At 39.6% G+C, this 24,326-nt stretch overlaps 1 protein-coding gene across 2 annotated transcripts in view; it reads right to left on the bottom strand.

Moving 5' to 3' along the window:
- The window catches only part of SLC2A13 (solute carrier family 2 member 13), a 458,725-nt gene extending 446,016 nt beyond the window's left edge, over positions 1 to 12,709 (bottom strand). The window contains exon 1 of one of the 2 annotated variants that reach the window (XM_060113252.1): positions 11,865 to 12,709. In XM_060113252.1, the coding sequence (XP_059969235.1) occupies positions 11,865 to 12,414 (550 nt within the window). In that variant the 5' untranslated portion in view covers positions 12,415 to 12,709. The remainder of the gene's footprint in view (positions 1 to 11,864) is intronic. The other variant, XM_060113251.1, reaches the window with a different exon arrangement.
- Positions 12,710 to 24,326: the final 11,617 nt, after the last annotated feature.

Below are 24,326 nucleotides of genomic sequence, written 5' to 3'. Positions count from 1 at the left end.
TTTAAACTACTCATTCTTTCAAGTTTGACTGTTCGATTTATATTATGGAATTTTTACTCATCTGTTACTAGTTATGATAAACATAAAAATCTAAGGAAAATTTAATTCCATTGATTGCAAAAGGTGTTAAAGCAATGATCAAGAACTACCATTTATTGATAGCCAGATAGTTTTACATGAATTAGCTCATTTAATTTCTACAACAATGTTATTTTCTAAGCGCTATCATAACACTCATTTTAAAGACATGGGAATTGAGGCACACAGTGGTAAATGCCCAAGGTTACACATCTTATGGTGAATGTTTAACAAACACTGATGCTTTACTTTGCCAGGCACTTTAAAAGCACTTTTATAAATATGAACTCATTTAATCCTCTTAACTACCCCAGGAGGCAGGTCTTATCACCATTCTACAGATGAGGAAACTGAAGCACAAGACTTGACATAATCACCCAGGTAGTAAGTGGCCAGCCAGGGTGTGAGCCCAGGCAGTGTGAATCCAGAGGGCTCAAGCTTCACCACCATGTTAGTCCCATTTCTGAATTAACAGTGCAGCAATTAAGTATGTACTTGAGCCTTCTAGTGTTCAACTACAGCAATGTTCTTTTGGGTATTACTTTTATGTACTCATTAGTTTGCTCCATATTTAAGAGCTTAATATATAAACAGTGTGTAACTCAGCACAGTAAAAGACACAAATACTATTAATACCTAATTACCTAACCCCATGAGTTTCTGTTCTACCAGGGGAGATGAGTCACAGCCAAAAAAGATATATATATTGTAAGGAATAACGCAGTTAAAGGCCATGAGTTGCTTCAGAGAAAGTGCCAATGTTTAGCAGAGGCCAACTGAGAAAGCTTTCACGATAAAGCTGAACCTGGAAGGATGAGTAAACATCCTATAGATACTTCTATTGTAGGATTAAGAACCTGTTACTGTGCTCTCATGTTTGTCTCTCCCCCACTAGACTTAGGTCTCTGAAGAACAGGGACTAGTTTTATCTTTCTCTCTCCAACACCCAACAAAGTCATCACTCAGTAAATAGCTTTGGGACAAGGGGTAGAGAGAATGTTATGGAAAAGCTCATTCCAAACAGAGAAAACAACAGGAACTTAAAGGGAAAAACAGCAGTTTTTAATTTTAGTTGCTGTATCATAGGCAATACCTCTGCGCTGTCCAACTCCAGGAGGCCCCACTTTCGCTATAGCCCATGTGAATATACCCCCTCAAGGGTGAATACAGTGTGCGTGAGCCCCCTGGAGTTGTGTAACACAGCAGCTCTGATTATAGGCATCCCTGTTCACAAGCTCTTAGCAAAGGAAAGAGATGTTCTAACCTCTAAGCTTAGCTTTTCTCATTGTCATTCCTTGATGTGCCGTGGCCATGTTCTTGAAAAACTCATTTAAAAATTTTATATTTTAAAATTAACTCTCACAATAATATAGCACGGTAAAAAAAACAATTATGCTATTTTCAGGGAGAAGCGACAGAGTTACAAAACAGTTGAGCGTGGACAGACTCTGAAGCCAGACGTCTTGGGAGCGATCTCTGGCTCCACCACTCAGGAGCTTTGTGACCATGAGAGTTACTTCATCTCTTTTCACCTAAATACCCTCTTCTTTAAAAGAAGATACAGGCATACCTCCAAGACGTTGCAGGTTCAGTTCCAGACCACCACCATGAAGCAAATATTGCAATAAAGCAAAGCAGCAGTAAGTCTAAAAACTCAATGTACTACTTTAAGTAAAAAACACTTTATTGCTAAAAATACTGACCATCATCTGAGCCTCCAACAAGTCATAATCTTTTGCAATGGTAACAGAGATCACTGATCACAAATTGTCATAACAAATATAATAAAAATTTTAAAGTTTGAAATATTGCAACAATTACCAAAATGTGACACAGGGACATGAAGTGAGCAAATGCTCTTGGAGAAGTGGTGCTGACAGACTTGCTCAATGCAGGATTGCCACAAAACTTCAATTTGTAGAAAGCACAATTATCTGTGAGGCACAATAAAATGAGGTATGCCTGTAATAGTATTACCTCACTGGGTTATTATGAAAATTATGGGAATATAAGCAAAATGTTTAGAAGAGTGTCTGGCACAGAGTAAGCACTGAATAAATGTTAGGTATCACTTCCAGGGCGCTGGTCGCTATATCGATTGCCAATTCACATTCTGTCTTGAAGCGACTGGGGAGACTCCCCCTGGCACAGAGCAGGGAGATGCTGAAATCAGTACAGAAGGATGCTGATGCCACTGTGCACTGTGGCAGTGGGGACCCCATCACACTGCTCAGCCTTGCTGTGAAATGAGGCTTCTGCTGTGTGGCTTTTAAAACATATTCCAGACCACATCATTCCAAACAATGGTGCTAATATTTAATAAAAGGCCTAAGTATGAAGCATGCAGTACTCTCTCCCAACTTGAGTCTAGAAGTATCTGTAAAACTTGGCTATTTTTTCTCTATACATCCAAGGAAGTTAAAGTTTAAATATAGAAAATGTTTTGGGGTTTTCTACTGAGTACATATTTTCTCCAGACAATGAAAGTTTTCTCTATAGAAGTGTTGCTTACTCTTTACTCTGAAGGTCAAAGGAAAGAGAAAGGTAAGAAAATGAAAAGAGTTATAGACAGGAAGGATGTATAAAGGAACCAAGTTCAATCAGGAAGAAAAAAGAAAAATAGCTTTATGTGCTTTTGAGTAAAAATGGCAAAGACTGCTTGCTATTTGAGATCTACCAGCAGGTTCTATATCATTAGAGGTGTTAAAGCCAAAAACATTAGTGTGAATCAGTCAACTCAGACTGTGTTCTTACTTTGAGCTTAAGACACAGAAGAGAGAAGTATGGATGGATGAAAAAGAGAAATGTTTTATAGAGAAGTCACATGAACAACTTCATAGAACTCACGTTAACACTTACGTCATCTCACTGACAACTCACTCAAGGAGCGCAATGCAATACTACTAGGCAAACATAATTAGGTCATAACTCTCACTATAACTCTACAATGTCAATGCCACCAGATATAAAAGTGTGGAGGTAGCGGGGTGGGGCAGTGCACACAAACGGTTAACATGTATGAAACAAGGAAACAGAAGTCAAAGAAGTCAAACGAAGTTTTACTTTACATGTCAGTTTCATACCAGTAGAGAGCATAAGTCCAATACAGAAATCCTGCTTTAAAAGAAGATAAAACTGTGCCACATCTTCTTTATCCATTCATCTGTCGATGGACACTTAGGTGGCACATAAATACAATGGAATATTACTCAGTCATAAACAGAAACGAAACTGAGTTATTTGTAGTGAGGTGGATGGACCTAGAGACTGTCATACAGAGTGAAGTCAGAAAGAGAAAAACAAATACCATATGCTAACATATATATATGGAATCTAAAAAAAAAAATGGTTCTGAAGAACTTAGGGGCAGGACAGAAATAAAGACGCAGACATAGAGAATGGACTTGAGGACATAGGGAGGGGGAAGGGTAAGCTGGGACGAAGTGAGAGAGTAGCACTGACATATACACATTACCAAGTGTAAAATAGATAGCTAGTGGGAAGCAGCTGCATCACACAGGGAGATCAACTCAGTGCTCTGTGACCACCTAGAGGGGTGGGATAGGGAGGGTGGGAGGGAGATGCATGATGGAGGGAATATGGGGATATATGTATACATATAGCTGACTGTTATACAGCAGAAACTAACAGCATTGTAAAGCAACTATACTCCAATAAAGATGTTAAGAAAATAATTATTCAGATAACAAACAAAAAAAAAAGATAAAACTGAAAGAAATTATGAGGGGTGGGGAAGGGAACAAACTTGGTTGCAAAAAGAAAAAAATCAGCACTAGCTGATTAACTATTTAAAAATCTGATTCTATGATTACCTTAAATGAAATTCTTTATTGATATTAATCTCAGTATTGAGATTGTATTGAGAAAGTATGACTTTCTGATCAGACAAGATTTTACATTTGCTTTCCATTAAAGGATAAAAATTCAAAGTGCTGTTTGAAAAAAACTGATATATTTTTGAAAAATATTACTCAACAGGCCATAACATACCAACTAAAAGCTGCAATAAGCAGCTACAAACTGTGTTCCAGTAGAGGGAGTACCGGAACAGAGGCCGACAGAGGAGAAACTGGTGTAAATCTAAGATTAATTCAGCAAACCCAGTGCTGTATAAATTAACATGTCAATTCTCTGTAAACGTTTTGGATACTGGTAAATATCTGAATTTAGACCCTTTTTTACTATGCCCCCACACAGGCGCTAAATCACCACTTACAATGAGCAGTAAATGCCAACACTATGGAAAAAGGTCAAAATTACATTGCGTGCTTTTTGGCTATGGACATGCTAACAATGATAACAGCATAACATTCTTATACTCTGCCCTGTCACAACAACCTTGTGTGTGTGTTATGCATGAGAGATACAAAGTCCCAGACAAAAATCAAATGAAGCAAAACATGCAAATTCACACTCCTTCAATCCTTTTGTACCTAACCACACCTAAAAACTTTGATTGTAGGTACAATTTTGCTAAACACTTACAAAATGTAACTGTGTAAAAGACATGAAAATAAGATTCTCTATAAATATAATAAATTCTGAGTTTGCAAATTTGTGTCCTATTTGAAATTAGTCTTCAGGTTTAAAAAGCTTGGTGTCAGAAGTAGTAGGGCAGGAACAATGGCAAAAGTCTGGTCCCAGGACTCAAGTCAAGGATAAGAGACCGGAGGAACCAAAGGAACCTCTGGTGAAACCAAAACCTGAAATATGCCATTTTCAAAATGGATACTCAATAAGCTGATTTTGTTGTAACTAGTCAAGGAACCTGAACCCTTAAACTAAAACAAACACCCCCGATTTCTGATGCTTCTGTTACATGACTCATTTAATATAATTATACATTCTAATAATAGATTGAACAATTATACTCTACTGCTTGATATCTTTATATTTTTCAAAGATTTCTGTTGAAGGGAACACTGACTCTTCCTATTCCAGTAATTCATGACCACACGTTTTGGCCACCTGGTAGTAACCATCTCGGCAAAGGATTTCTCATACTGCAAAATTGAAAGAGGCAAGGTGTGAAAGGAAAATCAAAATGGAGCCAGTACTGCTAAAAGAGCTCTCTTAAACGGAGCTGGGAGGCCATTAAGAAAGTGCATTTCTCAGCCTGTGTGGAATCCGATCTTTGGGCCTGAAGTCACCCAGAACACCTGCCAGAAACTCAAGATACTTATTGGACCCCTACTCTAAAACAACTGATTCCTTTAGATATTTTCCAGCTTGCATCAGAGAAAATCACAATTCTTACCAGGCAACTTTTAGCAACCTCGTGACTTCCTGTCTTTACCTGACTCTTTCTCTTCCTTGGAACACTCTTTCAGGATTACCTGAATCTGTATCTCCCGAATCACAATTCTTAAGACCCCAAATAAACTCTTTTCTTATTTGCAGCCTCCTGAATTTTTTTTTTCAGGGGGGGGTTGACAAAAGGTTGAAGAAAGTAAGAGTTTAAAAGCAGAATGGTTTAAAGCAGAAGGAAAAAAAAAATTCAAGGGATGTTTAATCTGATCATATCATTTACAACTGAAATCTCCAAAGACTGTCTCCGCATAGGCAAGACCAAATAAACCCTATTCAGCCTAATCCACACCTCTCCCCGCAAAAAATCATTCCAGTTTCATGGCTGACCCATCACCACCCTTCAGTCACTTTTTGCTTCATATACTGCTTTTACTTTTTGCTGCCTTTACTCTTGCTGTTAACTTAAATGCCCAGTAACTCAAAGAGCAAAAGACTCCAAGGTTTTGTTTATTTAATTCTGATTTCACACCAGTGACCTTGTCATTTAACTGCTGCACCTTGTTTTATTGCATACCTTGTTTCATTGAGCTTTGAAGATACTGCATTTTTTTACAGATTGAAGGTTTGTGGCAACCCCACAGAGAGCAGGTCTACTGGCACCATTTTTCCAGCAGCACTTGCTCACTTGCTCATGTCTCTGGGTCACATTTTAGTAATTTTCACAATATTTCAAGCTCTTTCATTATTACTATAATTGTTACGGTGATCTGTGATCAGTGATCTTTGATGTTACTAATGTCATTATTTTGGGGCACCACAAACCGCACCCATGTAAGATGGGAACTTAATCAAAAACTGTTGTGTTTGTTCTGACTGCTCCAGGAACCAACAGCTTCCTAGTCCCTCTCCCCCTGTCCTCAGGCCTCCCTATTTCCCTGAGAGGCAACAACATTTAAATTAAGCCAATTAATATCCCAACTTTTAACAGTCTCTAAGTGTTAAAGTGAAGAAAGTCACAGGTCTCTCACTTTAAATGAAAAGCTAGAAATGATTAAGCTCAATGAGGAAGGCATGTCTCAAGCCAAGACAGGCCACTAGCTAGGCCTCTTGCACCAGTTAGCCAACTTGTGATGATGGCAAAGTTGAAGGAAATTACAAGTACTATTCCAGCAAATACACAAATGATAAGAAAGCAAAATAGCCCTATAGCTAATACAGAGAAAGTTATAGTGGTCTGACAGAAGATCAAACCAGCTACGACATTTCCCTAAGCCAAAGCCTAGTCCAGAGCAAGGGCCTAACTCTCTTCAATTCTACGAAGGCTAAGAGAGGTGAGGAAGCTGCAAAAGAAAAGTCTAAAGCTAGCAGAGGTTGGTTCATGAGGTTTAAGGAAAGAACTCCATACATAAAAGTACAGGGGAGGCAGCAAGAGCTGATGCCGAAGCTGCAGCAAGTTACCAAGAAGATCTAATGAAGATAATTAATGAAGATGGCTACAACTAAACAACAGATTTTCAACGTAGACAAAACAGCCTTATATTGGAAGAAGATCCCTTCTAGGACTTCCGTGGATAGAGAGAGGTCAATGCCTGGCTCCAATGCTCATTTACCATTATAAAAATCCCTGGGCCCTTAAGAATTAGGCTAAATCTACCCTGTCTGTGCTCTATGCATGTAACAAAGCCTGGATGGCAGCAAGTCTGTTTATAACTCAGTTTAGTGAATATTTTAAGCCCTCTATGGAGACCTACTGCTCAGAAGATTCCTTTCAAAATATTACTGCTCATTGACAATGCACCTGGTTACCCAAGAGTTCTGATGGAGATGTATGATATTGATGTTGTTTTCATGCCTGCTAACATAATATCCACTTTGCAGCTCATGGATCAAGGAGTAATTTCGACTTTCAAGTCTTATTTAAGAAATACCTGTGTAAGGCTATAGATGCCATATATAGTGATTTTTCTGATGGATACGAACAAAGTCAATTGAAAATCTTCTGAAGGATTCACCATTCCAGATGCCATTAAGAACATTAGTGATTCATAGTAAGAGGTCTATTTTGCAACATTAACAAGAGTTTGGAAGGATTCTAATGATGACTTTGAGGAGTTCAAAACTTCAGTGGAGGACGTAACTGCAGATGTGGTAGAAACAGCAAGAGAACCATAATTAGAAGTGGAGCCTGCAGATGTGACTAAATTGCTGCAATCTCATGATAAAACTTTCACGGATAAGGAGATGCTTCTTACGGATAAGCAAAGAAAGTGGTTTCTCAAAAAGAAATCTACTCCTGGTGAAGATGCTGTGAAGACAGTTGAAGTGGCAGCAACGGATTTAGAATACTATCAATACATAAAGTTAGTTGATAAATCAGTGGCAGTGTTTGAGAGGATTGATTCCAATTTTGAAAGAAGTTCTAACTATAGGTAAAATGCTACCCAAACAGCATCGCATGCTACAGAGAAATCATTTGTGAAAGAAAGTCAATTGATGCAACTGATGCAGCAAACTTCAGTGTTGTCTTATTTTAAGAGATTGCCACAGTCACCCAGGCTTCAGCAACCACCACCTTGATCAGTCAGTAGCCATCTATATGGAGGCAAGACCCTCCACCCGCAAAGATTACTAGCTGAAGACTCACACGATGGTTAACAATTTTTAGCAGTAAAGTATTTTTAAATTAAGGTACGTACATTTTTTTTAGACACAATACTGTTTGTAGACCATAGACTACAGTATAGTGTAAAGATAACTTTTTATGCACTGGAAGTTTGTATAACTCACTTTATGGCAATAGTCACTTTATTTCGGTGGTGTAGAACCAAACCCACAATATCTATGAGGTATGCATCCAGCAAAAGGAGACCTGTTTCTAGAGCTAAGAGGATTAAATGAGATAACCTACATAAAGTAAGAGCAGGGTTCCTAGTCCATACTAAAGCACTAAATAAATAATATTTCTTTCATGGCTCTCTGTAAATCTGCTGAACTCCTACTCATCCTTCAAACCCCATTTTAAATATCTGTTTCTAAAAAACCTGCTTAATTATGTGTTCTATTTTCTTCCCCCCCCAAGAAAAATGCAATTGCCTATTAACCCTGTGTTTCCCATGGCACTTAGAGAAACCTCTATTGTATTTTAATTGTTTTTTTAAAAAATTATTTATTTATTTATTTTGGCTGCATTGCGTCTTCGTGCCACACACGGGCTTTCTCTAGTTGTGGCGAGCGGGGAGTTACTCTTTATTGCGGTGCATGGGCTTCTCATTGCGGTGGCTTCTCTTGTTGCAGAGCACGGGCTCTAGGCGCGTGGGCTTCAGTAGCTACAGCACGCGGGCTCAGTAACTGTGGCTCACAGGCTCTAGAGTGTAGGCTCAGTAGTTGTTGCGCACGGGCTAGTTGCTCTGCGGCATGTGGGATATTCTGGGACCAGGGCTAGAACCCATGCCCCCTGCATTGGCAGGCAGATTCTTAACCACTGTGCCACCAGGGAAGTCCCTAATTGCTTGTTGCTGGCCTTTCTGTTCCATTAGAGTATGAACACCTACAGGGTGGGATTTTTATCTAATTACTGCCTACTCTGAAACTGACAGAATCAATAATGGAAGCTTAATTCGCATTTGTTAAACAAATAAATGATTTAATTAAACTATTACAAACTAAAACCCTTAGATGGCCTTTCAAATATTTCATAATACCCTTAAAAAAATAATAACAATCCCAACTTAGAGCGATACCCTATCAGCAATGGAATTTTTTAATGTTTCTGCTTACTATTCACTCATTTATTCAACAAGTACAACCAGTGCCTCCTGCGGGCTGGGAGTACTGAACATTAGTGAACAAAATGAATAAAAAACCTTGTCCTCCCGGCCCTTATATTTACCACAGGTAAGTCTGTGGAAGTAAGAAATTACCATTGCAAACTTGTCTGAAAAATATACCAGAGGACACATTTTGTTATTCTTCAACATTTACTAAATATCAAAAGAACAACAACAACAAACTCCTGACCACACATAAAATTTAACTACTTAAAACAGCATGAAATAAACTCAGATTTAGTGTACTAAACAAACAAAACTGATTTTGTATCCCTAAAAAAAATGCTCATGTTAGGACCCATTTCCTTGTAGCTAAAAATATTTGTGACTTCTTTTTTGAATGGTTAGTAATCTTTGTGAGTTTTAAGGGTTTTATGTGTACAATTACATGCATCACATAGATCCTAATTTGAAAGGTGGTGATGTTTAATGTGGCTTATTTGGAAACCTGCTTATGACCTTAAAACATTCTTCACTTTATAAGTGAGGAGGGTTTTTTACGAAATTTTGTATCAGGGCTTCCAGTCTAAGGGATGCTCCCCCTGGAATGAGACAGGCCGTTAGCTAAAAAAAAATTAACTAATTTTTTATCAGGACCACGTCTCAACTGGCTGCACTATCAGGCAAGCAGCCCAGGTGCCAGAGACACAGATGCAGTTCTTGCACACCAACCTTTCCAATCTAACCTCCGGCTTCATCCTCTTGGCTGCATCCACCTGGTTCCCCATGTATGGCCTATGGTTTCCTCTCTTTACTCATTCCCTGGCTTAGAAGGTCCTTTCCTTACTTCTACTGTCAAAATACTACTCATCAACATACCATTTCCATCTGGAAGAGCTTAGGCTTTCCTCTGTTGGGGGTAATGGTACCCTCTTTTAATTCATCAGCCCTCCCTGTGATCCTTTCTTATGGAGATTAGCAAGTTCTACCTTGCTTTAGTCCTGCCCTGCCACTCTTACTGAAATATAAATGCTCCTCACTGTTCTGCTCACAACATCTGGAAAGGGCCCTTACACACAACAGCGGGTTAATTTTCCTATCAGATAAAAGAGTAAACATAATACCCAAATATCCAAACTTGCCATAGCTAAACACTAGGAAACTTCATTTAGAGATCTCTGCAAAACAGTATTGAATTCCAAAATCACAAATAAGATTCAGTCTTACTGAACAAATCTTGCTACCTAAAATTACATTATTTCCAGGTCCAAAGAAACAAAAAAGGTAGTCTGATATCCCAGGCAGAGAATTCTGAGAAAATAATCCTGAAGGCACAGGTAGTTCCTGTACAGAGAGGTTTCATTTCAGCTGTACTTTTTGGTCATTTTGGACTTTAATGCACCAACTCAACATTTTACTGCTTCCCAATTAACAGTGAGATATACAAACAAAAAGGAAGTCAGTAATAACCGATTTTGGATATAAAAGTGCAGTGAGTTGGGTTTTAGGCCCATGGTTCCTACATGTGGAGTTGTATAAATGGGGCTCTCTCCCCCATAGAGCCTACAGAAAAGAGGCAAAAGGCATAAAGGTCAAACAAGTGGTGAATGGACAGATCATCAGGAGCCCAAGATTTCAAGGGCTCTTTCATCAATCCCTAGCCATAGGGAAGAAATACTTCAACAGCACCCTAAAGGAAACAAACAAAAAAAAACTGAATTATGAAAGGCAACATTAAAAAAGCATCAGTGGCGCGCATCTTAGAGAAATTACTAGCGAGATTTAAGTCTCAACCCCCTACTTTGTCTCAAAAGTGTTTTCTAATAATACTATGCACATTCCAAATAGCTTCCATCTGCCAAGAACTTACCAACTGCACCTCCCCTGCTCAGCAACCAGGGTGAACAATCAATGCCAAGGGAACCTACATCCTTTCATTTTGGAAGTAAATCGCGAATATCTACCTTGCTAGGCATTTATCCACAGGGCCAGTAGTTCCTAAATGAATTTAGGAAGTGAACATGACCCAAGGGAAAGCAGGAGAGGCAAAACAAAGAGGAGAATGGGTGAATATAGATTTAAAGGAAAAAGTCAGAGAAACAGAAAAGGCAAGAATTCATTTGGGAAGAAAATGAAAAGCAAAGGCCAATACAAAAAGTCACAGCAAAAGAGGAGAAAAAATAATACTCCACCCTAAAGATAAATGACTAGAGAAGGAAAGTGAGGAGTAGCAAAAAATAGAGTCCAGATGACTTAACTTTAAAAATTCTCTTACTGTGACTTTTAAGACTGATTGGGTTCGGAGTTTGGAATCCTAGGAAAGGAAAACGGTCTAGCAATGGAGAAACAAAGTGAGACAATGCTGAAAAGTAAAGAGACCCTCCTTCCTAAGCTCTAGATAGGCATCAGGTAGGGCTGGATCAAGGATAACGCTGGTGATACGCGGGGCTCCCGGAAGGGCTCTGAGAGACAACAATCACGCTGATTCACTTGTCTGTGGGAAATCGAAGATTCCTCGTGGACTCGGGAGAGAGTACAGCGAACCCCCACCCCCACCCTAGGGGGAGCCTGCGAGGCCGGACTAACAAACAGATGGGCTCTCAGAGCAGGAGCAAGAGACGCGAAGTATTCTCGGGAGCCGGCCAGACCCGACGAGGACCCCGAAGGGGCAAAAGGAACGCAGCGACCAGGTTCAAGGGTGGTGTCGCCAGGGGCCCCCCGGGCGCCCTTCGCCAAGCCGGAACTCACCGATGCCGAGCCCTACAACCAGGCGGCCGGCGAGCAGCGTCTCCTTGTTGTTCGCCGCAGCCAGCACCGTGGAGCCGGCGGTGAAGAGGGCACTGGCCAGCAGGATGGCGGCGCGGCGGCCGAAGACGCCGTTGAGGGCCCCGCCAGCCAGCGCCGAGACTGCGGCCGCCCCCACCGTGCTGGACACGAGCAGCTCCTGCCACAGCGCGTCCAGGCTGAGCTGCCGCTTGAGCAGCAGCATGGCCCCCGACACCACCCCGGTGTCATAGCCGAACAGGAAGCCGCCCAGCGCGGAGAAGACTGCCACCACGTACACGAAGGCGGGGGTCTCGTCCTGCTGGAACTGCCTCCGCGCCGCGCGCTCCAGGTCCCCGACGCCGCCACCGCCCGAGCCCTGCAGGCTGGCGCTGGACTCGGCGGCCGCCAGGAGGCTGCGCTCCCCAGCCGTGCTCGCCGCGTCCGGCTCCTGCTGCTTCCTGCGCCGCTCGCCCATGAGGCTGCTCAGGCTCCGCAGCGTGTACTCCACATTCTCGCTCGCCTTGCGGGACATAGGGCAGGGGCCCGGGGCTGCCCGGGAGGACGAGGCTCCGCGGGCCGGCGGTCTCGGAGGGCTAGACAGCCCGAGCGGGCACAAGGAACCGCTGCCGCCGCCTTCCTCCTCCCGGCTCCTGCTCCGACTGCCACGGCAGCAGCCGCCGCCGCCGCGGCCGCTCCGGGGAGAAAGTTGCTGCCCGCCGAGCCCCGGCGCTGCGGAGTTGGAGCCTGGCGGGTCTCACTCGAGACTCACGCCCCGCGCCTGCCGAGCTGGCGCTGCAGAGCGAGCGGGAGGTGGGGCCGCGGGTCACGTGCAGCCCCAGCCGGCAGGGCCGGGCCGGAGACGCCCCGCCCCCTCCCCGGGCGGGGCCAACCTGAGCCCGCCCCGATCCCTAAAACCCACCCCCAGGTTGATCGCGACCTCTGACCTAGGATCCTTCTTACGTGGCTCTTGCATCCTTACAGCTTTAAGCCCCCTTGTTTGGGGGCCGCAGATGGGTAGCAAGCCAATGTTTGAATGCCGGGTACTAGGCTTTCAGACCCGGAGAAACCAACTACGATGATTGCACGGCTTGGAAAGGCAAGGAGAGAACCCCTTATAAAAGCCTGAGGATGGCCAAGGCTGGAAAGGGCCTAGGAAAAAATATCCTGTTATGGCATATAGCAATTACCCTTCCTTACTTTTATAATATTGTGACAAAAATGGGTCTGTTCTGGAGCAATTGAGTTTCTTATCGCCAGTCCCTCCTCAACTTGTGCTTATTTTAAAGGCACGGTACATCTTATTTCTTTGAGGACAGAAATAATGAATCTCCCCAGGTGAATCCCAAACTTCCTTCCATGGATCCCTGATGTGTAAAAGAAAATTCACATTTATACATTACACTCCTGTATCACCAAGGAGCTCCCACTGGTATAAAGTAAACCCAGTATTTGATGTGATTTAAGGTTTAAGAGGAACTCTCCACCTAACTCCCCCAACATACTCACTAAAAGGAAGAATGTCTTCTCCCCTGAGAAGTCTGCACTGTTGCCTTCCATTTGCAGGGGCAATTTTAACTGCTTCATTTGCTTGAAACAAAGCAAAGGTGACATTACTTGCCACCAGCTTTTTAAACTGTTGGGTTAATTGCTGGTTGTTAGTTTTTTACCTCACTTTGAAGTCAGTAGTAAATCATTTTATACAGCTCCACTTTGGAAGAGAAACTTTGTCCCTCTGATTTGCTTTCATTCTTCAGGCTCAGGGCAGGAGGTAAAGCATCATATAATTTTGTTCCTTATCATTTCAGTGCTCTTTTATTTTCCTTATTTGAGCAAAAGTCTTAGTCTGAGGCCTATTTTTTCATGCAGCCTAAAACTTGTTCTTATTAAAGAAAAGGATTTTGTCGTTTCGTTTTCAATAAAAATTTATATTATAATTTGTCAAAATTGCTTTCCTATGGATTATCAATCATGATTATCTCCATAATATAACACTTTCCTTAACAGCAACAAGGAAAAATGAACTAATGAGCTTAGAGGGCTTAACTGTTTAAACTTATTGTGTGGCTTTAAAGTAAGGTTCTCTCATAATTCCCAGGGATCAATTAAACAGAGAGAGCTTTTAGCTCTGGAGCAATGAACTCTAATATTCAGGCTACAGAAAAAGATTCAGGTAAGAGAGCGCCCTTTTCCATGCCTGCTGTAATAAAACCGCGCCACCTGGTGGTGAGCCGGTTCATCGCTTTTGAAGAGCAGGGCTCTTCTACCAGATGAGAATCAGCTGGTACTGTTGACAGTTCCCTCTTGCTGAGATGAAACAAACTTCCTTTTACTCCTGGCAGGAACACCTTGGCTCCTGAGCATCCCTTGCTGGAAATTCAGCTTTTATGTCACAGAACGCTAAACTACTTAAAATGGTTCCACTCCAAATCATCAGGGCACCTAAATACCTACGATCAGGTTACATCTGAAAAGAAATGTGACATGAAAAAAAGGGATCAGAATTCAACAGAGTTCTTTCCAGCCCTTGGAGGGAGCCAAGTTCATTTTAACATTACAGCGTGAGTCCAAAGTATAGTTCCCTGAAGCCTGCCCCAACCGCAGATTATGATGAAATGGAAAGCTAAGGATCAAAAGACATGAGTCCTATCAGTATCACTGTTTTACTGAGCAACTTTTGACAACCACTAAATTAGTCTGTTCCTTGTTTTCTTATTTGTAGAGCAGATATTGGTACACAATGACTCATTTATTAGAAATGAAAAATAATTTTAAAATATACCTAGTTGCTATTGCACAGTAAATAATAATTCTAAGCATCATTATTGGCTTGCAAGGTGAATTTGAAAACCCAAGTTTTAAGTACATTTGCTTTACAACCTCCAGGAAGAGGGAAAGAAGTGAGAGAGTGGTTTTAGCTGTATTGCTACAGATCCCTTTCCATTCATCTCTCCCACCATAACAGTTCCCTTTCCCCAGAGATAACCACACCTATCACTTTGAAATGTATCTTTCCAGAACTTTCTGTATGCATTTGTATGTACACAGTAAAACACAAAGTTTATTTTACTATTGTTTAAATCACAAAGAAAGAAAACCCAAATCAGACTGGTTTAAGCCAAAATTATGGTGGAGAGGGAGGATTTATTGACTCTTGTCTCTGAAAAGTTTTCAACAGGCTGATTTCATGTACAGCTGAATATGGGCCTCAAAAACCAGGATGTCACCAAGAGCTCCATCTCTCCATCTGCTTCTTGCTACTTGCACTCCACTCTCAAATTCCATGTGGTAGCCAAGCGACTACAGCAGGTTCCAAGGTCTATTTCCTATTCTACTCATATCTGAGGGCCAATTAGTGCACACATCTTGAACTATTAATAGAAGTAAATCATGTGGGCTTCGAGTGTGTTTGGGGGGCATTCCCGTAAGAAATCTGGGGTATTTTTTTGCCGGAAGACAGGCAAATAAATCCTGGGCAATAAAACCAACAGATTTGAGTTACCAAAGTAACTAGTCAAGTAACATGGCATAAAAGGCAAGTAAAGCGTTTCAGGAAGGAGGGGCTGGCTAAGAGAACCAAATATATTGCATAGAGATCAAAGAGAATAAAAACTCATATGAAATCATTGAACTTGACTAATAGAAAGTCAATGGTGAAGACCTAATGTACACCATGGTGACTAGAGTTAATAGTTAATATATTGTATATTTGAAATTTGCAAATAGAATATATCTTAAATGTTCTCACCTCAAAACAGGTAATCTGTGAGGTGATTAATATGCTAATTAGCTTGATTGTGGTAATCATTTCACAGTGTATGCGTATATCAAAACATCACATTGTATACCTTAACAATATACATTTTTAATTTGTCAATCATACAACAATAAAGCTGGGGGGGGGAAGAGAGAAAAAAAAGTCAATGGTGACTGCTGAGAATCAGAATATTGTTTTGATGGTATTTTGCTGGTATTACATTCAGAAACCAAGTAGTAATGCCAGAATCCTGCCCTATTGATCGTTCTTCCTTTCTGTACATATAATAGACAATAGCAGCATCAAAATAAATATATTATTAATAGGTACAAAGGTAGCGGGTCCCATGGCTTAGTTATGAGGTTTAATACGTGCTTAGTACTTCCCCCGAATCTTGCCTTTGACTTGTTCTAAGGAAGAAGAGATGGAATGAGGGAGGCAAGAATGGAAGGTAAGAAAACAGGATGGTCAGCATGCCCAATGGACAATGTCCAATCTGGATCTGCTTACTACATGGAGACATGGAACAGGAAATACAAGGAAGCATGAGGCATAGATGATATTTTAACACACATTGACCCTGCCCACTAATAACCATGCCCAACTGGGAAGAGAACTTGCAATACAACATAATATCACCTCCTCCTCTTTTGGGTGGGGAGGGTTGCAGCTCCTCTTCCTCCTCAGAGACTTTTAGGAGAGTAATGTCAATTAACAGAAAATAGCGGAAATAGCAACTGTAGGTTGCATTTTCTAGAAGTCTCTTGGTAAATGCAATGAAGGAGAGAATAGTTTAACAAGATATCAGGATCAAGAGAACAGGTAGAGGGGTTAGGCATGACAAATGTATTCATATAATGAAGTGAAAAGAATATATTGACAAGTCAGGATCCTGCATGATGGATAGAGCAAAGTCTCAAAGAAGGCAGGGAGGAAAAGAGCAAGATCAGTAAGAGAGAGGCTAACCTAGCCATAGGGAAGTGGAGGAACACTTCTTCCTCTAAAAGAGAAGGAAAGCCAAAAAAAAAAAAAAAAAAACAGGAAAGAAGAACATGGCATTAAAAACAAAAATACAGGGCTTCCGTGGTGGCGCAGTGGTTGAGAGTCCGCCTGCCGATGCAGGGGACACGGGTTCGTGCCCCGATCCCGGAAGATCCCACATGCCGCGGAGCGGCTGGGCCCGCGAGCCATGGCCGCGGAGCCTGTGTGTCCGGAGCCTGTGCTCCGCAACGGGAGAGGCCACAGCAGTGAGAGGCCCGCGTACAGCAAAAAAAAAAAAAAAAAAAAAAAAAAAAAAACAAAACAAAAAAAACAAAAATACAGTGTTGACCTTGGTAGCTTTTAACGGAGGGACTGGCAAGTATCTACACTATTAGCACTCAATTCTGGGTACTGCTGTTGGCCCAAGGACTTTTACTAGGCTAGCTCTTATAGTTCATTAATAGCATAAGTAATAGGATAATCACTAACAAAAATTATAAAAATAAAAAAAGAAAGCTTTCATGAAATGGATAATAGGGGGATGGGAGATGGAGTGAACCTAGATGTTGTAAGCAGGAACACCCAAGTTCATATTTTCAATCTGCTACTTCCTTGACTGTATGACTACTTACTTATTTTCTCTAAACTTCAGGTTTCTCTTCTGTAAAAGGAGGAGAATAATACTATATCAGTAGTTAGATGGTTTCAATCTGAGTAACAGGAAATCCATACTGAAACTGCCTTATACACTACAGAAGTGTATTATTACATAAATCTGAATGTCCAGAGGTGGCAGCATCAGGAATGGTTTGATCAGTCTTTGAAAAATGGTGTCAAAGATCCAGATTCTGTCCTTTTCTCCACTCTACTATTCTTAGTGTATTAGTTTTGCCCTCTGCTAGCTTCTATAAGAGGGCTCTAACATTTCCAGGTACCATTTTTCTAATGTATACAGAAAAGTACAGTACTTAGTCCCTATTCTCAAATGCAATATATTCCAAGTAGTAAAAGACCAACATGACTATGTTTAGATATTCCTAATAATACAAAGCATAGTGTACCAACTTGGAGCTAGAAACAAAAATTCCAGTGGAACTCAACTTTGATTGCAGAGCGTCAAAATATTCTTTATTGACCCAAATGAGTAGCTGCAAATGATAACAGTTAAAAAAATAACAGAAAGAAAAAAAAACAAAAAAAACTTTGACTTGCAACTTCAAGAAATCTCTTAATTAAACAGGATGCAAAAATCTGAAATGAGAGTAGTGGGAAGTATTTGTTTCAAAGTAGAATCACTAATGAAATTAGTAACAACTCACCCTCTTTAACTGAGAAATTATTAACTTGGCCTGACACTGGTTCTTCAGCCAGTTTCAGTCGTTTGACTAGTAATGGAAAATACTTTCAAATGCATCTTGAAACATGAAGAGCTCCTCACTAATCATTTGTTTTAAAAAATTCTACTTTAAAAAGTAGGTTTTCTTTTGCATTTTGAATCCAAATTGTAAACTCACTTGTAATAATGACTGTCTGAAGCAGAGTCACTATGTTGTAAGCATGGTAATAGGGTGACTCTGCTTTGCCAAACTGAGTGAACTTACCATGTTAAAACTAAGTAAATATCCAGCTGAAACAATTAATTTATATTTTGTAGTTGGAATTATTTAGATAAAATAAAGTCCTATTTCCTTATACATTCTTCTTAACTCGGGAGAACCAAAAACTTTTAATTTAATAATACAAACTATGTAATTCACTGACCATATAAGTTTCACAGTATTAACAAGCACTGCTTTGAAGGATGCTTTTGTTTTCCCAGCCAATAGTACTTGCACATGCAAAATATGACTGTTTAAACAAACTTATGCAAAAAATATTTCAGGAAGAGTGGTCAACCTCAATGTTTCCAAAAAAACACTATTGTAATTTCCTCTCAGATTCTCTCTCACAATTTTTACAGTGTTCATGCCGCGGAGCAGCTGGGCCCATGAGCCATGGCTGCTGAGCCTGCACGTCCACAGCCTGTGTTCCACAATGGGAGAGGCCACAGCAGTGAGAGGCCCGCGTACCACAAAAAAAAAAAAAAAAAAAAAAAAAAAAAGATTGCAAATCAGTGACTTCAGTTTCAAACTTCAAATACAGGAAAAGGAAGAGCAAATGAAACTTTAAGTACAGGAAAGGAAATAACAAAGGTCAAAGGGGAAATCAGTGAAATGGAAAACAGAAAAACAATAGAGAAATATCAATAAAACTAAAAGCTGGTTCTTTAAAAAGATTAATAAAATTGATAATCCTCTCATTAGATTGATCAAGGAAAAAATATAGAAGACACAAATTACCAGTATCAAGAATGAGTGAGGTTATATCACTACATATTCCACAAATATTAAATAATAGTAAGGGAATAGGATAAACAATTCATGCCAAAAAAGTTTGACAAAATGGACATATTCCTTGAAATAGAAAAATAAAAACCTACCAAATCTCATTCAAAAAGAAATATACCACATGCCATGGAGTGGCTGGGCCCATGAGCCATAGCCACTGAGCTTGCGCATCCGGAGCCTGTGCTCCACAGCGGGAGAGGCCACAACAGTGAGAGGCCCGTGTACCGCAAAAAAAAAAAAAAAAAAAAAAAAAAAAAAAGAAAGAAGTAGATAATCTGAATAGCCTTATATTTATTAAGAAACTTATAGTTTAAAACCTTCCCATGAGGAAAACTCCAGGCCCTGTTGGCTTCACAGGTAAAGTCTACCAAACATTTAAGGAAGAAATAATATGATCCATACTAACTCTTAGAAAATCAAAGAGGAGCAGAAAGTCAGCATTATCCTGATTCCAAAACCAAAGACATTTTAAGAAAACTGCAAAACTCTCATATAGATAGATGCAAAATTTCTTTAAAAAATTTTAACAAATTAAATCAAACAATATATTAAAAGGATAGGGCCTCCCTGGTGGCGCAAGTGGTTGAGAGTCCGCCTGCCGATGCAGGGGATACGGGTTCGTGCCCCGGTCTGGGAGGATCCCATATGCCGCGGAGCGGCTGGGCCCGTGAGCCATGGCCGCTGAGCCTGCGCGTCCGGAGCCTGCGCGTCCGGAGCCTGTGCTCCGCAACGGGGGAGGCCACAACAGTGAGAGGCCCGCATACCGCAAAAAAAAAAAAAAAAAAAAAAAAAAAAAAAAAAAAAAAAAGGATAATACATCATGACTAAGTGGAGTTAGTCCTAAGAATGCAAGGTTGGTTTCACATTTAAAAACTCAGTCAGTATAATTCATTATATTAAAAACTTATTTTAAGAAATTCGTATGATCATCTCAAGAGATGCAGAAAAAATTTTGAAACATACAATATTCATTTGTGATTTAAATAAAAACCCTCAACAAGCTAAGAATAGAAGAAGACTTTCTCAACTTGATAAAAGGCATCTACAACTAACATCATGTTTACTGATGAAAGGCTGGAACACTTTATTCTTGGTGTCAGGGGCAAAGTAAGGATTTTCACTCTCAGCAATTCTATTCAACACAGTACTGGAGGTTCTAGCCAAACAATAAGGCAAGACAAAGAAATAAAATAATAATAGTAAAACAAAGTTCACCCAGAGTGTAAAAAAAGTAATCAAACTGTCTTTATTCACAGATGACATATTGGTCTCTAGAAAATCCAAAGGACTCTACAAAAGGTCTACTAGAACCAATAAGCGAGTTTAGCAAGGTTATAAGATATACTGTCATAAACAAAAATCAGCTGTATTTCTAAATACGAACAACAATCAAAAATTGAAATAAAAATACTATTTACAATTGCATCAAAAATATTAATACTTCAGGATGAATCTTACAAAAGATGTGAAAAACCTATACACTGAAAAAAACTATAAAACATTGCTAGGAAAAATTAAAGACCTAAACAAATGGAGATATATGCTACCTTCATGGATTGAAAAATTCAGTATTACTAAGGTGTTAATTCTCCCCAAATTGATCCATAGATTAAACACAATCCCATTCAAAATTCCAATAGGCATTTCTTGAAGAAATTAACAAAATGATTTAAAATTTTATATTGAAATGCAAGGAGACGAAATATCCAAAACAACTTTAAAATGAAAAAGAAAGTTGGAGGACTAACAAACATGCTTTAGTTGGTCAGTTAAAATCAAGGACTACTTGATTTCAAGCTGTATTATATAGCTATAGTAATCAAGGTAGTGTGGCATTGATGTAAAGACAGACAAATATAACAGTGCAATAGCATAGAGTCCAGAAATAGATCCACATATGTATGTACAACTGGTTTTCAACACAATGAAAGACAATTGAGTGGAGAAAGGACAGCTGGATCATTTGGTTACCCATATGCAAAAAACAGTGAACTTGAATTCATACTTTTCAGCAGACACAAAAATTAATTCAAAATGGAACGTTTACCTAAATGTGAGAACCTAAAACTAAAAATCTTCTAGGAGAAAAGCGAGGAGAAACTTTTTGTTGCCTTAAGTTAGGCAAAGAGTTCTTAAATATGCTATCAAAAGCACAATGTGTAGAAGAACAAACTGATAAATTAGTTTTCATCAAAATTGGAAATTTCTCATGTCAAAAGTTACTTTTTTTAAAGTAAACTTGTTATTTTGAGATACTGGTAGATTCATATGCATTGTAGGAAATAACACAAAGAGATCTTAGGTATCCTCCACCCAGTTTCCCCCAACAGTAACATTTTGCAAAACTTCGGTACAATATCACAACCAGGATATTGCTGCTGATAATAGTCAAGATACAGAATGTTTCCCACACAAGGATCTCTTATGTTGTCTTTTTTGAGCCATACTGACTTCCCTCCAGTCCTCACATCCTCCTTAACCTTGAAGACCCCTAATCTGTTCTCCATTTCTGTAATTTTGTCATGTTATTTAAATGAAATCACACAGTACGTAAACTCTTGATATTGGCTTTTTTCTCTCAGCATAATTCTCTGGATATTCATCCAAGTTGTTGCATGTATCAATCTTTCCTCCCTTTTTCTTACTGTGTTATATTCCATGGTATGGTATACCATGGTATATTTAATCATTCACTCATTGAAGAACATCTGGGTTGTTTCTAGTTTTGTCCTATTATAAACAAAGCTGTTATAAACATTTGTGTACAAGTTGTTGTGTGAACAGAAATTTTCATCTCTCTAAGATAATTGACCAAGAGTATAATCGCTGGGTTATATGGTAGTTGCATGTTTAGTTTTTCAAGAAACTACCAAAATGTTTTCTAGAGTGGTTGTACCATTTTACATTCCCACCAGCGATATATTAATCCTCCAGATCCAGAATCTCCAGATCCTCATCAACATTTGGTGTTGTTACTTTGCTTCCTTTTAGCCATTCTTATAGGTGCGTAGTGATATCTCATTGTGGTTTCAATGTGCATTTTCTTTTTTCTTTCTTTTCTTCCTCCTCTGCCTCCTTCTTATTCTTTATTTTGTTTTTTAACTACGACATGTTTTATTTCACTGTGAAAATCTGTGTAAAGAGCCAAATCTGGTTCCTATGAAGAAAACATCCCCCACAGCTTAAGTAAAGGTGAAGGGGGCGTGCGGTCAGAGTGTACTAAATTGGGCTAGCTCTATCACTACCTTACCTCTTGCTCTGTGGCCCTGTGTAACGGCAATCACACATGCCCAAGATAATTCTCTGCTGGGCTCTCTCTCTTTATTTTTTATATATATATATTTTTTGGCTGTGCCATGAGACTTATGGGGATCGACCAGGGATTGAACCCACATCCTTGGCAGTGAAAGTGCAGAGTCCTAACCACTGGACTGCCAGGGAATTCACTCTGTTGGGCTCTCTGATAAGGCCTGGAGGGCAGCTGTGACATCTGCTTTCTGGCCCATAGACACTGAGAGCTGCCATGGTAGTTATCAAAAATGTGTGAATAAATAGAATTCAGAAGGGACTGCATTGGTGTTTTCAGGTAGCCACATACAGGCAAGAACACTTCAACTAGGAAGGAAAATATATAATTTATTAAAAAATAGTTGTAATAAGTTGAGAAATATCTAAATCCTCTGGAGCCAAGACCTGCCCCTTATTTCCATTCACAGTGCCACTGAATAAGCCCAGGGCTGACAGGGGAGCAGTGAGGTGGTGCCTCCTTGATGGGCCATTTGAGTCATCTAGTGCATAAAAAGAAAGGGAGACATCCAAGGAGTAGAAAAGGAGATTTTTCATTTGCTCATTTTGTGATAGGATGGAGGGAATTGCCTGGAAGTGAATGAAGCAAAACTCTTAGTCCTGAGTTTGTTCCAACTCCTCACAAAAGCTAAGACAGATTTTTGAAAACTTGGACCAGTGTCCCACATCCTTGAGGACCAGTGTTAACAAGAGGCTGATCTGAAAGCTTTGTTGCCATGAGATTAGTGTGGCTTATATATTTTTTTCATTTTCCCCTCTCAATACTAGTAGACAAGGTGTTGAGTTGGGGGAATACCAAATATTCCCCCAGAGGGGACATTACACCAGCTTCTTGGCTCTAAAGAAGCTCTTGAGGTGATGACGTATATGCCAGATGCCAGTGAAGCTAAGGCTGGTGGTCTGACTGATGGATCACCACAGGACCTCCTGCTTGGTGCTCTCCCTGCTCAGACCAAACCTCTCACTGCCAGCAGTCACCGCACCCCAACAACTGCCATCACCAGCTCTCTGCTCACAATTAGCATTTTCTTAAAGGCTATTGACGTTCAACTCTTTTTGTGTCCTAATTTGTCATCTCTATATCATCTTCAGTGAAATATCTCTTCATATTCTTTGCCCATTTTCTAATGGATTGTTGTTTTTACTCGAGAATTCTTTATATCTTTTAGATAATAGTCTGTTTTGTTGTTGTTGGATATGTAGAGAGCAAATATTTTCTCCAAGTCTGTAACTTGATTTTTTTATCCTTTTAACAGAGAGTTTGGCAAAGCAAAGTTTTCAGTTTGGGTCAAATCGGATTTATTTATTTTGTCTTCTAGGGATTATGTGTTTGGTTTTGAGTCTAAGAATTTTTTTCCTGGTCCTAGATCCCAAAGATTTTCTCTTAGTTTTTTCTTTCTAAAAGTGTTATGGAATAAAACATAAAGTGTTACACTTAATCCAGTGACCCATTTTAAGATAATGTGTGTATAAGATGTATGACTTAGGTCAATATTGATTTTTTTGCTCATGGATGTCCACTTACTCCAGCATCATTTTGTTGACAAGGGATCTTTCTTCCACTGAATTACTTTTGCTCTTTTTTCAAAAATTAATTGTGCTATTTGTGGTGTCTGGTGTCTATCCCTCCCCCAATACCACACAGTCTTAACTATTGCCACTATCAAATGTGTCAAAATTGGGTAAACAGATTCTTCCCAATTTATGTTTCTTTTTTGAAATTGTTTTAGCTATTCTAGTTCCTTTCCATTTCCATTTAAAATTTAGGACAATCTTGTATATATCTACAAAAATGCTGAGCTTTTGATAAGAATTGTGTTAAACTTGTATATCAGTTTAGAGAGAATTAATGTCTTTACAGTGTTGAGTATATTGAGTGTTCATATCTAGGAGCAGTCTGTCTTTCCATTTATTTAACTTCTTTGATTTCTTTCATTAGCATTCTGGAGATTGTAAATGGTATATATTTACAATTTTGGCATTAACTTTTTTATCACTAGTATATAGAAATATAAT

This window comes from Mesoplodon densirostris, chromosome 11 (assembly GCF_025265405.1).
Source record: "Mesoplodon densirostris isolate mMesDen1 chromosome 11, mMesDen1 primary haplotype, whole genome shotgun sequence".
Classification (NCBI taxonomy): domain Eukaryota; kingdom Metazoa; phylum Chordata; class Mammalia; order Artiodactyla; family Ziphiidae; genus Mesoplodon; species Mesoplodon densirostris.
This window is presented reverse-complemented; position numbering and strand designations above follow the sequence as displayed.